Source organism: Takifugu flavidus, chromosome 3, assembly GCF_003711565.1.
Source record: "Takifugu flavidus isolate HTHZ2018 chromosome 3, ASM371156v2, whole genome shotgun sequence".
Classification (NCBI taxonomy): domain Eukaryota; kingdom Metazoa; phylum Chordata; class Actinopteri; order Tetraodontiformes; family Tetraodontidae; genus Takifugu; species Takifugu flavidus.
Genome location: NC_079522.1, coordinates 11069991 through 11084019, shown reverse-complemented (window position 1 = coordinate 11084019; position 14029 = coordinate 11069991). Strand labels below are relative to the sequence as shown.

General features: G+C 49.7%; 3 protein-coding genes across 5 annotated transcripts in view; all 3 read left to right on the top strand.

Annotated features, from left to right (window-relative positions):
* The first annotated feature begins 402 nt into the window (after positions 1-402).
* LOC130523469 (ras-related protein ralB-B-like) lies at positions 403-3109 on the top strand. 2 transcript variants are annotated; one of them, XM_057028826.1, is made up of 5 exons: positions 403-559; positions 1292-1414; positions 1490-1698; positions 1992-2166; positions 2366-3109. In XM_057028826.1, the coding sequence occupies exons 2-5, from the start codon at positions 1301-1303 to the stop codon at positions 2471-2473; spliced, it is 606 nt and encodes a 201-aa protein (XP_056884806.1). In that variant the 5' UTR covers positions 403-559; positions 1292-1300; the 3' UTR covers positions 2474-3109. The 2 variants fall into 2 exon arrangements, with proteins under 2 accessions (XP_056884806.1, XP_056884805.1); XM_057028825.1 differs by having other exon boundaries at positions 409-559; positions 1241-1414.
* Positions 3110-3224: 115 nt separating this feature from the next.
* On the top strand, positions 3225-5457 carry LOC130523468 (fas apoptotic inhibitory molecule 1-like). The gene is made up of 4 exons (XM_057028824.1): positions 3225-4361; positions 4534-4762; positions 4871-4920; positions 5002-5457. Exons 1-4 carry the CDS (start codon positions 4173-4175, stop codon positions 5149-5151), a joined length of 618 nt encoding a protein of 205 aa, XP_056884804.1. The 5' UTR covers positions 3225-4172; the 3' UTR covers positions 5152-5457.
* Positions 5458-6486: 1029 nt separating this feature from the next.
* agap1 (ArfGAP with GTPase domain, ankyrin repeat and PH domain 1) overlaps positions 6487-14029 on the top strand; it is an 83783-nt gene continuing 76240 nt past the window's right edge. For both annotated transcript variants that reach the window (XM_057028821.1, XM_057028820.1), the window contains exon 1: positions 6487-7621. In XM_057028821.1, the coding sequence (XP_056884801.1) occupies positions 7459-7621 (163 nt within the window). In that variant the 5' untranslated portion in view covers positions 6487-7458. The remainder of the gene's footprint in view (positions 7622-14029) is intronic.

The following is a 14029-nucleotide window of genomic DNA, read 5'->3' as shown; positions in this document are numbered from 1 at the left end:
GGTTGCTCCTTTGTTGTCCTTCCTTAATGTCTGTAGCGAATTTGCTTGACTATTTTGATTTTATAAATGAAGACGAAAATATTTTGTATATATTTTAATATCAAAATTAAACATTATTAGTCATGATTAACTAGAAAAAATAAATAAATGGAATTCCGTGACATCACATCCTGTTTAATGTTGTCTGGCTCCTGTAGGAGATTAGCTAAAAAGTAGGAGCTCTCACTCGTCACCTTGTCGTATTTGTCGTCCTTCTTTTTGTTTTTGTTTTTTAAGCAAAGCTGTTTATTCTTTTTTTCGTTCTGACATATTTAATGATGCTATGGCCGATTGGTAATATTTTTGTAGATTGATAACAAGAATGCGTCGTATGCCCTCAGGGTAACTGAGCAACTCACGTACGCACGTCCCTGCTACGAAGTGAGCTGTCGTGTTAAGTAAACACGATCTTCGTTCGGCTCCGAGGAACAAGGTGGGGCAGAGACTCAACTTGTGAAAGTTGAGCGTGTGTCGGTGTATGGAGAATTCCTCGGCGAATCACGGAAAAACTCGTTAGCAGGTGAGTCACAAGACACTTGCCGTATAATTTTAGCCGCCCGGACCTGTTTTCTGCTCCGCCACCAGGCACTTTGTTGTCGTTTACAGTGCATTCCCCTGAGGGCACAGAAAGCGCTATCTATTGTCATACCACTGTCTCTGCTATCTGTCCTGTGATGGACAGGCCCAACAGCCAATAGGAAGAGCCCAAATGAGTCGGACTTGTCCTTTTATCCAATCAGAGCGGATTATCCTGCCGAAGGCGGCAACCGGGAAGAGCTAAAGCTGTGGTGTAGAAACTCTTTTTCCAACTGTCAGCTGGGTAGAAAGAGAGGAAGCTTTGTGTTAACAGGATGAAATATACTTCCCCTTTTTTCACAACCGCACGCACTCTTATTTTATTCCTTATTTATCTTTGTAGCCCAGTGCACAGAACAAGTCTTTATTACGCGTTTTGCAGCCAGAACCGATTCGCAAGAATGATGTTTTCCTTGGCGAATGTTTTGCCCTCATTCTGTCCTTGCAGCTAGCAACACATGTTTAAGGGTAAACAACAGCAGCCTGGCAATAGGTCGAGTTTTGCACGCATTCCAGCAGTCTATTCGAGTCATTGTAATTCCACATTCATGACATTGATCAGCTAGTTTTTGAAAGGTCAGGAGCTTATGTTTGGAGGATTCTTTTCTTTATTTTTGTGTTTTAGTTTTTTCTTCTGCCTGTGGGTTCTTGCATCTGATCCCGCTGGTCTCTGCAGGCCAGAATCATGGCCTCCGGCAAGAACAAGGGCCAGACCTCTCTGGTTCTTCATAAGGTGATCATGGTGGGCAGTGGCGGCGTGGGGAAGTCTGCGCTCACGCTGCAGTTCATGTACGACGAGGTGAGACCGCCGGCCTGCGCCTCCGCAGAGGACACCTCTGTCTCTCCTTCCTGACGGCTTTTGTGTCGTTGCCAGTTTGTGGAGGACTACGAGCCCACAAAGGCGGACAGCTACAGGAAGAAAGTGGTCCTGGACGGCGAGGACGTTCAGATCGACATCCTGGACACGGCGGGCCAAGAGGACTACGCTGCCATTCGAGATAATTACTTCCGCAGCGGCGAAGGCTTCCTGCTGGTCTTCTCGATCACGGAGCACGAGTCCTTTACGGCAACATCGGAGTTCAGGTGTGAAGACAACCGGTGGTCACGCGCAGATCAGCTGCTGAGCTCGTAAATGTAAACGACCGTTGAACGTCCTGGTTCAGGCTAACGGAAACTTCCGCTGTAGCTCAGAGCTGAACTCGGCCACAAGCAGCCGGCAGCGTAAATGTAAATCACCATTTTCAAAAGGTCTCAGTTTAATTCACTCCATCGTGTCAACGTCCTGGTGTGGTTAGGTCAGCTGACCGGGCACTCCATGTTAGGATGCTGGGAGTGTTGCTCATTTATGCGCGTTTGTGTAAAATCTTCACGCTCAGGGAGCAAATCCTTCGGGTGAAGGAGGAGGAGGCCATCCCGCTGCTCCTGGTGGGAAACAAATCGGACCTGGAGGAGAGACGGCAGGTTTCCGCGGATGAGGCCACGGCCAAGGCGGGCGAGTGGGGGGTGCAGTATGTGGAGACGTCGGCCAAGACCAGAGCCAATGTGGACAAGGTACGCAACAAAGCTGAGTTCTGGCATGTTTCTCCTGGTTCTGGGGTTTCTAATGATCATCAGAATCCAGATTAGCACTGATTCTTCACCCCGGGGTTGGAATTTTCACTCATATTGATGGAAAATTGAGGATCGATGGGCGTTCTGATGGTTGGCGTGGTAGCTTTCTCATCTCCAGGGTTCTTTCTTCTGCACACAGGTCTTCTTTGACCTCATGCGCGAGGTCCGCAAGAAGAAGATGGCGGAGAGCAAAGACAAAAACGGTCCGAGCGGGAAGAAAAAGAAGAAGCGCTGCTGCATCCTTTAACGCCAAAGTGCCAAAGAAAGACGTGGTGAACCTAAGCGGTCTCCGGACTGCCCCCCCCAGGCGGCAGCGCCGATCCGCTGCACATTTACGCTACAGACAGCCGCTAAAGCTGCGTTTCCCCACCTGCACGTGTGTTTTATGTTTCTCAAAATATCCAAGAATGTTGTTTTTCTGCACATCTGTAGAATGAAACTATCACAAAGTCCATCATCGTTTAGAAGCTGTCAGGTGACCTTGGCGCACTTCCAGCTTTCACTTCCTGTTTGTGATCAACTTGATGCCTTGCGGCAGAAAGTGCGGGGGCCCCGGCCACGCCCTGACGGATCGTTAGCTTTAGCAGTCCTAGCACGCCAAATCGGAGCGCGCCAAGGCCTCGTCCACTTTGGGCCGCTCGCGGAATTCTGATGGTTGATCGTTTGTGCCTTGACCTGTTGTCCGTTTGTTTCTGTCCATCTCAGTATTATTGTTTCTTCTCACCCCTCCGCACACTCGTCCGTCTCACCCTTCACTTCTCTGACAAACATTCCATCGTCGTCGTCATCTTTTTAAATCGTGCAGTTTTTTTGGGTTTTTTTTGTATTTATGATGTCAGAGAGACTCTGGTTATGTTTGATAATAAAACACGCACGGACCACCGACGCTCGTCCATCTCTTTGTTGAAATACATTCAATTTCTCATCAAAAATGTAATAGTTAAAAATAGTATTTATGACACAAAAACAAGTACACAACATTAAATATTAATGTTTGAACACAAACAATATTGCTTGAGAGATGTTTAATCTAGGTTATATATATAAATATATTCCTGGTGATAATGTAAATACGAAGAAAGACCTATGGAAAAGAGAAACTGGATTTTCTCTGCAACAAAGAGCTGTGTGACTGCTACAGCTGCCCACTAGGGGGCGTCTCTGAGCTACATTTGGATTTTTAGTTCGCGAAAAGTTCAAACTTTTTGGGGCAAACGAGTAAATTAATATAAAAAAATCTTTTCATCAAACTAATTTTGTCCTACAAAAATTTAAGGCAGATTTATAAAAAAGAAAATTGTTAAACTTTTTTACCCAATCACAAGTACAGGTGTTTAAAGATGTTATAATTTTTTGTGGATTTTTGTGTGAAAACACGTAGTTACACTACATTAAATCCAAATATTATGGCCCTCCGTTAAAGTGCCTGGAGCGTGAAACTGGTCTTATCAGTTCTGGAACGTGAAGAAAAAAAGTGATCCTGTCGTCAGCCTGACAGGATCGACGTCCTCGCTGCTTCCTGATGGTTCTGATTCAGGAGGAACTGGTCCGACCAGCAGAACGTCTTCTTGGAATACTTTGTTTTGCCCCGGATCAAAAGTTGAAAAGTTGTATTTTTGTTTAAATTTTGCTCCAAGTATTTTGTTACAAATATGAAAGGATAACAGATGCTGCTTTGGTGAAGTTTATTTTCCCAGACGTTTGTCTGGATTCATGATGCAGATTTTCCCTGCGCTGCCGCTTTTCTTCCCTGTCACCACCTTCCCAACCTTCTTTGTTTTTGTTCTGCTTCCCTTTGATTACAAAAGCACCATAAATCCTCTTCCTGCTCTTGTTCCAGTGGTGGCCTGTGATGTTCCAGCAGATGTTCCCGTGTTCGGATGTTTCACATGGGAATGTTGTTGGAAATGTCGGGGAACTGATCCGGCTGTAATCCTCTTACATTAATGCACCTGCTGCTGAGCCGACACCCTGCACACTGCTGCTGCTGCCTGGAGAAGCTCCTGCTTGTGTCGGTGATGCTGAGCGGAGACCTGGTGGCCGCGTGGGACCTGGATCTGAGCGACGGCGTTCACAGGATCCAGTTCTCCCATGGAACCACCACCGGGAAAAGGCTGGTCTGTGTCAACGGACAGGTGAGGTCAAAGTTTACCCTCTAAAGCTGACGAAAAATGCCAGAAATTGTGCTCAAACACGATCCCATCGCCCCCCTCGCAGCCTTGAACTTGGACAAGCATGTAGTCATTAGCTTAGCTTAAGATTAAAACACTTGATCCTCATGATGATGTCAAACGCCACCGCCCACAGGAAGTCATCAGAAAAGACTGGATGTTCAAGCTGGTTGGGAAGGAAACGTTTGTCGTGGGGAGCAGCAAAACCAAAGCCACCATAAAGATCGAGGCTGTCGGCGGCTTCGCCTACGAGTACTCGCTGGAGGTGGACGGCAAGAGTCTGCAGAGGTTCACCCATGACCGGGCCCAGACCACCAGCACCTGGCTCCTCAACGTGGACGGGCAGGACTGCAGGGTGGTCCTCGGTGAGTTGGGGGGGGGACCTGCTGAGGCCAAACATTGAATCAGATCTTATTTAAGGTAGGACGAAGATCAGACACAGGTTGTTCTTGTTGATTCTTCTTCTCTGACAGAAAAAGACACGATGGATGTTTGGTGCAACGGGCAGAAAATGGAGACGACGGTAAGAAACGTCAGACCGATATATTCAGAGAGACGGTTGGGAAACTTTATTCTTGATTTTATTGTCCGTCTGTCTCCTCAGGGGGAGTTTGTGGAGGATGGCACAGAAACACTCTTTAGTCTGGGGGAACATGAGTGCTGCATCAAGGCGATGAGCACGGGCAAGAAGAAGAAAGCCATTGTTCACTTGTTGCTGCTGGATGGAGAGAAAGTGCCAGCTTCAACACAATAGACCTGGCAGAGGCTCCACCACTGGCAAATCTGCGTTTGTGGAGCGCAGGAAAGGTGCAAATGTGTGTTTTCCATGTGAACGTGCGAAAATAAATGACCAGCCGTTGAAATTCAATGTCCGAATTGCTCAAATCTTTGCGAAGCAAGGGGAGAAAATCAGAGGAATAAAGTGAGTCGTGCAGTCGCTGCTGCGCCGCGCTGGCGCGACGGTGACCCGCTTCATGATCGCGCGGTCAAGCTCGCGCCGCGCACACCGTGAACACCGGAAACTGGCAGCTCTATAAAATAAAAGCATCAAATAACTGCAGTCGTTGACACGTTTTTTTTTAAAGGTTATTTACTGTTAATTACTTTGTTTGTAGTTTTGACACAGACGGCCTTTGCCTTTAAATCAAGATTACATGTGACATATATTAAATCTGAGTGAAGTGTCAAGGAGTCCATACGTCACAATTATTGGCTTACAGTACATATTTTGGATAATCCTCTTAACTGCAAAGATGACCAGCTACATCCTGACACGTCAGTCGTCATCATTTAAAGCCATAAACTGGAAGCAATGTTATCAATACCCAGGAAACACTTGAGGATACAATAAATTGAAACACCAGATGCATCCCTCTCATTCAGGTGGGTGCATTTTAAAACAGTCAGCTGAGACACACACACACACACACACACACACACACACACACACACACACACACACACACACACTTAGCCATCTACTTACAATGATTGGAAGGCTAAAAGTTTCACTGAAGTAAAAAGAAAATGCATTTCCCACAGATAAATCCCAGCAGCATCCCGTTGCCTCGCACCGCCGTGCTGGAATGTTTAGGTAGATAATAATACACCCCCTCATCTGTTTGACTCTAAAACTCCTTGTTGTTGTTATCTGTTTCTGTCCTTTTGTTTGTTGTTTTTTAAAATATATACAGTATATATGTCTATTTTTATGTTTGTGTCACAACCCCGGATAAGGTAGAGGATGGATGGATGGATGGATGGATAATGGATGGATGGATGGATGATGGATGGATGGATGGATGGACGGATGGATGGATATGTTAATGTTCTTTTCCCTGTCTGATAGATCCCTTCCAGGGTCCTGGGGGGAGGGGGCTGGAGCCTCTCCCAGCTGCATATGGTTGAAGGCAGGGTCCCCACCTTGCTCAAGGGCCCCCCGGCACCACTCTGAAGGTATCCTGTCACCCCCTCCTACCGCACATTCAAAGATATGAAGCTGAGTTTTTTTGTTGTTTTAAAGTGTAGTTGACGTTTTTTATTGAGAAACGGCTCAGCGGAAGCGGCGCGGTTGCTCCCGTGCCTTGACGCTCCGGGCGGAAGAGGGGGAAACAGCGAAGGGTAATGACGCTCCTGACCGGGGAGTGAGCTGCAGCCGACACGGGATGGACCACACAGCGCTGGGAGAGGGAACGGCGGCGTGTTTGCGCTCCGTGTGCGGGACCTCCCTGTAATATACGCCTCATTTAAGACACCTGGATTGGTTTCGGAACCGTGCGGGCTCCTCCGCGCCTGTGTTTCCGTTGTGAGCCGGAGCTTTTGCGCAGCTGGTCCTGGAGCGGAGACAAAACAACGAACGGGAACAGTTACCTTAAGGACCGACCACGGTCCAGCGGAGTGTTTCTGGAGCCGCTCCGCTGTCAGTATTCTCAGATTCCCGAAAATGGCCGCTTTACCCTCCACACCGAGGCTTTGAATCCCGGCCAAGCGGCTCTCCGGAACCAACTTTTGCTGCCGAAAAAACGAGTTTCCCCCCTTTTCTCCCGGCTTGGAAGCTACAGCTAGTTTAGCTAGCCTTAGCCGGCTAATATAGCCACCTAGCAACAAGGCCATTTTTATCCATCTCCAGGTATGATTACAAGTGGCTGTAAACGCTCTTTTGCGTCGAACCGAACCGTTGCAGGCGTCTTAATCTCACACGAGCCGTGAGGAGATGGGGAAGCGTCGCCTTAACTGCCGCACATCTGTCGCCACATCGGAACTGGGAAGCGGGACGCCCCGGGGAAGCGCTGCCCTCTCCGCGCAGTAGCAGCAGGTTGGTCGCCTCCACCAGAACAGCACCGGGGATGAAAAATTGGATAAACCCATTTCTGCCTCGGGACTTTCCCCTCCGGGGGATTTAAATGTTGAACGGTTTATAGCGACAAACTTTCGAGCTCCCAGAGAAAGGAGAAAGCCTGAGCGGAGGCTCATCTCTGGAGGTCACACACTCCACTTTTGCGACCCTCCCCGACCCTAAACCACCCGCCGGGGGGGTTGGTCCATTTTGGGAGTTGGAGCCATGAACTACCAGCAGCATCTGGCCAACTCGGCCGCCATCCGAGCCGAGATCCAGAGGTTCGAGTCCGTGCACCCGAACATCTACTCCATCTACGAGCTGCTGGAGCAGGTGGACGAGCCGCAGCTGCAGAACCAGATCCGGGAGCACGTCATCGCCATCGAAGGTAGGGACTGGACTGGGCTCTCTGGGCGGGTGTGGGGGTGTCGGGATGAAATTCCAACGGTGTGATTCTGCTGAGCATGCAGTGATCCATCAGAGATCCATCGGGGATCCCCAGATCCACCTGTCAGGTGTGGTGTTGATGGAACAGTGGTTGAACCATTGTTGAGGAATTTGAAGTGCAACATCAGCAGATCAGACCTCAGCAGGGTCTTTGAGGGTGCATGGGAGTTTGCCCAACCAGTCCACATGTGTTTTGTGGACTTGGAGAAGGCATTCAACCGTGTCCCTCGGGGGGTCCTGTGGGGGGTCCTCTGAGAGTATGGGGTGTCGGGCCCGCTGATACGGGCCGTCCGCTCCCTGTACGATCGGTGCCAGAGTTTGGTCCGAATTGCTGGCAGTAAGTCGAACTCGTTTCCAGTGAGGGTTGGTCTCTGCCAGGGCTGCCCTTTGTCACCGATTCCATTCGTGACTTTTATGGACAGAATTTCTAGGTGCAGTCGTGGTGTTGAGGGGGTCCGGTTTGGTGACCTCAGGATCGGGTCTCTGCTTTTTGCAGATGATGTGGTCCTGTTGGCGTCATCGGCCCGTGACCTCCAACTATCACTGGATCGGTTTGCCGCCGCATGTGAAGCGGCTGGGATGAAAATCAGCACCTCCAAATCCGAGGCCATGGTTCTCAACCGGAAAAAGGTGGAGTGCCTTCTCCGGGTAAAGGAGGAGATCCTGCCCCAAGTGGAGGAGTTCAAGGACCTCGGGGTCGTTCACGAGTGAGGGAAGAATGGAGCGGGAGATCGACAGGCGGATCGGTGCGGCATCCGCAGTAATGCGGACTCTGCACCGGTCCGTTGTGGTGAAGAGAGAGCTGAGCCGAAAGGCGAAGCTCTCAATTTACCGGTCAATCTTCGTTCCTACCCTCACCTATGGTCATGAGCTTTGGGTCATGACCGAAAGAACAAGATCACGGGTACAAGCGGCTGAAATGAGCTTCCTCCGTAGGGTGGCTGGGCTCTCCCTCAGAGATAGGGTGAGAAGCTCTGCCATCCGGGAGGAGCTCGGAGCAGAGTCGCTGCTCCTCCGCGTTGAGAGGAGCCAGATGAGGTGGCTTGGGCATCTAGTCAGGATGCCTCCTGGACGCCTCCCTGGTGAGGTGTTCAGGGCATGTCCCTCCGGTAGGAGACCCCCGGGGAGACCCAGGACACGTTGGAGAGACTATGTCTCTCGACTGGCCTGGGAACGCCTGGGGATCCCTCCGGATGAGCTGGAGGAGGTAGCTGGGGAGAGGGAAGTCTGGGCTTCTCTCCTTAGGCTGCTGCCCCCGCGACCCGACCCCGGATAAGCGGTAGTGGGTGGGTGGGTGGATGGATGGATGGATGGATGGATGGATGGATGGATGGATGGATGGACATCAGCAGATACTTGAAAATGACCTCATTAGATCAGGGAATTGCAGGACTATTCAAGTCAACGACGTCCTTGTCAGAATCCCGAGATAGAAGCTCTACAAGCTACAAAGGACACCTTTATTCCCGGATCCTGACCTTTTTGCCTTAAATTGGTGTTTTTATTTGCTTTGCGAGGATTTGCCGCAAATATATTTGGACGGGACTGAAGAAAAACTGCGTTTTGTCCTCTGCCGGTGTGAAAAATCAGCTGATCTCCCATCTTGTGTACACAGAGTTTAAGGACACTTCACACCAACCACAAACATCCCATCTCCCAGTTGGGAGCAGCCACACTCACAGATAGCGAGCGAGGATACAGGGAGCCTTTGTGTTGACAACAAAGCCGCCGCCTGTCAGCGATAATCTTGGAGATTATCCTTCCAATTTTTTACTTTTTGTCCTATCTCATGATCCAGGATCATTCCAGGACTGATACAGAGGGAAGCCGGCCCGCTCTCACGCTGAAGTCTTCCTTTTGTTTCTTCCACTATCTTCATTTTCTCGTTAGCGTTCTTAAAACGAAGGTAACCGGAGACTTGAGGAGCAAACTCTGACATCAAAGCGGACGGACTCTCAAAGCACCGGCACCTGGTGGCTGTTAGCTTGAAAGCGAACGCCTCCCGGCTCCGTTTATTGACTTTATTTGCATGTTGAGCATTGAGCGAGCGTGAAATGTCGTGAGTTCTGACAGATCCAGATGTGTGGAACGTGCTCAGACCTGCTGCGTGAGCTGGCCTTGTCTGCCTTCACCTGTATGCAGTGTGAGCACGTTTGCAGCATCTGGAGCTCTGATCATGTGACAGGCAGCAGAGCATCTGTTTCACTTCTGGGAGGCGGCGGCGGCGGCGGTGTCGGACCGTTTCCTCGCTGCAAACGGCCCAAAGCGGCAGCATCAGTCACGCTGCTGTCCGCTCTCGTTGCCCCTCGGTGCACATCTGGAAATGTCGCTGGGATTCACGGCGCATTACGCAAGCTCCCAAGCCGCGGTCGCCCCCGTGTGTTTGGGTGGTTGCGTAATGGGTCCAGCAGGGACCTTTGGCGCAGGTGGAAGTGGGCCTACTTCACCACGCAGAGACTCTTATCTCGCGGGGCTCTCTGGTGCCGTGGAGTCCGTTCACGCGGGCGGATGTGCTGCCCACCAGGCGACCCACTTCCAGGGTCCGTCCTCTGCGCTGCGGCAGGTTTAAGAGAAGCCGCTCTGCTGAGAACACGGTTCCCGCAGCAGGAAGCGCAGGTCTCCCCTCAGTTTTACAGACTCCACACCAGTAAAAGGCAGATCATTAACTCCAGAACACGGCTGGAGCCTGGTTCTGTCGGGGTTGTTGCTTGGTGTTTGAACCGGGAGCTGTGGAACATCCACAAAGACGACAAAGGCTTTTATTTTCAAACGCTCGCTGACTAAAGGGCTAAAATTACTCATACACATTACATTTTCCGGAAAAAGTATCAGACCAAGCGGTTATTTTGGGGCTATGGCTAATCGAGGCTCGTGCTAGCTGCCTAGCTACCGTCCAAAACAAAGGCAACTGTAAGAGATTGGTTTGAAGCCCCCCTGGTGGGGGTTCTGGACCCTGGAGCCCCTCAGTGGAATAAACCCCGTTCATGAGGCTGGTGCCATCACGGCGATCGCGATAATGGACAGAGAAACGTTCGATTTTAGAGTTGGGATATTTAGCTGTCATCAGGAGCTGACTGTTGTGGTCGTCAGGAGTCCGCGCAGCTTTTTGTTGAGCACCTGTGCTCTGGTGCAGCGTGGAGGTTTCGTTTGTATTCGAGTGACCTACTTCGCGTCCCTCCCGTGTGTTCTGTTCAGCCCGCCGACTCGGCGTATCCGCTGTTGTCGTCAGCGCCGTGCCCACAGCGCGCTCTCGTGTTTCAGCCCGATTGTGCCGACGCTGATGTAATCCCTGGAGAACACAGGTTGACCTGGGAGCACCTGCGGGCAGGAGAAAGCGGCCTCGCCGTGACGATTGAACTTGAACAAACACAGGTTGTAAACGGAGGCAGAGCAGTCGCACGGGGCGGTCGCCGTGCCAACTGGCCTGTAAGACAAAAATAACCAATCAGCCGCCAGAGAGGAGTCACCGTTCAGATGCTTTTCTGATGTAGCGGATTATCGCCATGCTAGCAGTCTGCTGCAACGTAACGATGTCGGCGTGAGATTGGAGCTGGATCGCTTGCGTAACGGTGACGGAGTTTTCAGCTGTTGCGTAATACGTCCCGCGCACGTTTTGACCTTTTGACTCGTGCCTGAAGGCAACCCCAGATCAGAGCCCACCGAGGCACTTTTCTGTGTTTATTTTCACCCCAGGTTACACTTTAACTGCGCTCGCCACGTCTGACGAGGCGGTTCATCACCGCCGAGCTGACATGGGCTCCATGGACACGGAGGAGAATCAGGTTCCTGCTTGTTGATTGTTCCCCGCTGATTTATTTCCAACACCAGCGCCCTGACCCCCATTTAGGGCTTAAAAAGAGAAAACAGAACATTTTCATAAAACATGGCCGTATAATCCAGAGCAGGATTATGACATCAACCGGCCCTCCTCTTCCTCACCCTCTGATCGCGCCAGCATCAGTACCTGCTATATATTCACCAAATCCCAGCTGACTCAAACTCACCACCGGCCTGGAAGTTCTGAATTAGATATCATAACAGCATTTTATTGGTACCATGAAGATGTTATGAAACATCAATTTCTAATCTCTAAGGACCCAAGATGGCTCCTTGTTGTCACCCGCCGAGCTGAGATCACGTCAGCCGGCAGAAACGCCGCTACAATCGGTTTATTCACAGGAGAAAAACTGCGATCGGCCTTCGTGGTGCGTTCAAGGAACGTCCAGCTGCTGATGATGGGTGGATGGAAAAGGAAAAACAAAAGGCTCTGTTTAAACCAGCTAACCGCTGGATTGTGGGTCATTGTAGGTCCAAGAACAACTGCAGACCGGAGCTGCCGCGAGTGTCTATTCAGAGAAAAGCCGACGAGACCCGGGGGCGTTCTAATATTTCACATCATCGGAGAGGAAAATGTTATTGTTACGGAGCTCATAGTTTTACATTAGACGCCACGCTGACATGAACGGGCTGTTCAATTCCTCAGAAAAATACATTTTCCCCGTGTTCTTCTTTCCCCTATCTGTCAAACGTTGCAAATGAGAAACCACTGACGGGCAGATTAGCACAAAGTGACAGTTGCCATTAGCGTTTCCTGCCTCGTCCGGCCTCCGTCCCATCACAGAATGAGATTAGTGCCATAGCGTGCCGGTCATTAAACCCAGATGTGGCCAGGGCGATCGATGCGTGTGCAAAGGAAGCACCCGTGAGGGACCACTGACGGAGGAGACATGCTAGCAGAAATGTGTCCATCCAGTCGCCCTGGTAACGACTGGTGATCTCAGGCTGGGATTAAGAGTATAAATATCAGGTGAAATGAGCCTGTCTGGCTGTTGAAGTGCACAACATCCCTCCGACTCCCCCCCACCTCTAATTAGCTTCCACAAATGTCAGAATGGATTCCTCCTGGTGCCCAGTTGCATGGCTACAAAATAGCCGGCTGGATGAGTTTCCTAGCAACAGTTGGTTAATATTAAAGACGGGCGATGACCGACACCAGGTGTCTGGTCCAGACTGTTGGTACCTGTGAACACCAGCCACTGATACCTGAGTCAAACCCCCCAAACCTCTGGGCAGGTGATGATGGTGAGACCAACTCATCGCCTCCAGTCCTGTTCAGACGGGCTCAGCGTGCTGCCAACACAGACATGAGCGCCCTGGGGGTGACAGCCCGGCCCGTTTGGGGATTGCAGAATCAGGAGGTCGTTTTAGGTAGTCTGGGCAGCTCTAATGAAGCGGACAGAAGGAAATCGACTGCTCCCTGAACTCGACATCTTCAAACCTTTGGATTTGGTCTCCGTGTGGATTGTGGAGGTTTTAATCTATGAGCTGTGAACATGGGCTGTTTTATGTTGGGATGTTTGATTTGGTTTGTGCTCTACTTCATGTTCTGCACAATTCACAATTCAATTCAAGCAGCTCTATTGTCCATCCCATGGTGACAGGCTCAAAACATCAAGGCCACAAAGATGAAAAAACAAAAACCCACATTCAAACCAATGAGACTTTTTTAATAACATTTTTTTTTGGTTTAAACAAACAAGCTAAAATAGACACTTCTTGGTTTAAATGTGTCTGGCTTTTATTTCTTTTATTTGTTTGTATGTTTTGAGTCACTGTGATGGACAATAATGGTTGAATCTCTGAAAACAGACGTGTCAGTGATGTGGAAGGTGCAGTATAATTGTGACGGAAAAGTGATTCAGTTACATTAAAGTAAAGTTAGTTAAGCAGCTGCACCCACTATTTCTGTCTCAAGTTATTTAGGGTTGTCCTGAATGAACTTTGAACCTAAAGTATCTGACCAGTCCTCAGTACCTTCTAGGGGCCACTGATGTTAAACCTGTTCATCTCAGTTTGGGGCAGAAAATGCCAAACGCTGGCAAAAGAGTTCATGTGTATAAAGTAAATAGACAAGTTGTTTAACGAGACATGATCACGGTCAGTAGCAACTTGCCAAAACACCTCAGAATGTGGAGATGTTGTCTCCAGTGAGTTTCCAGAGGCTGGATCCACCAGCCTCTCTTTCTTCACCATGCTGGTTAAAGCTGTCTCGTGTGTTGATTATTGGTGATTTAAAACATCGTCTAGGCAACAGTTTTGCTGCTGCTGAACACAGCAAGACCGGTTGAATTCTGCGTGTGCGTGCGTGTGCGTGTGCGTGCGTGATTGGATGGAGCTGGCTGTTGAATTCTGATTCTAGATCCAAATCAGGAGGTTGAGTGAGGTGAATTTGTGAAAGTAGAGCAGAAGAAGATTAGTGAAGAGGTCACTTATGAGAGCTGATCTAGAACCGGCTTTAATCCATATTTGTCACCCAAATGATTGATTGTTTAAGAGGAATCCATCTCCA

Coding starts and splice junctions, on each gene's coding strand:
- LOC130523469 (XM_057028826.1), top strand. CDS start 1,301: ATGGCCTCCGGCAAGAACAAGGGCCAGACCTCTCTGGTTCTTCATAAG. Junction 1,415..1,489: donor TGCAGTTCATGTACGACGAG/GTGAGACCGCCG, acceptor TGTCGTTGCCAG/TTTGTGGAGGACTACGAGCC. Junction 1,699..1,991: donor ACGGCAACATCGGAGTTCAG/GTGTGAAGACAA, acceptor CTTCACGCTCAG/GGAGCAAATCCTTCGGGTGA.
- LOC130523468 (XM_057028824.1), top strand. CDS start 4,173: ATGCACCTGCTGCTGAGCCGACACCCTGCACACTGCTGCTGCTGCCTG. Junction 4,362..4,533: donor TGGTCTGTGTCAACGGACAG/GTGAGGTCAAAG, acceptor CACCGCCCACAG/GAAGTCATCAGAAAAGACTG. Junction 4,921..5,001: donor GGCAGAAAATGGAGACGACG/GTAAGAAACGTC, acceptor CTGTCTCCTCAG/GGGGAGTTTGTGGAGGATGG.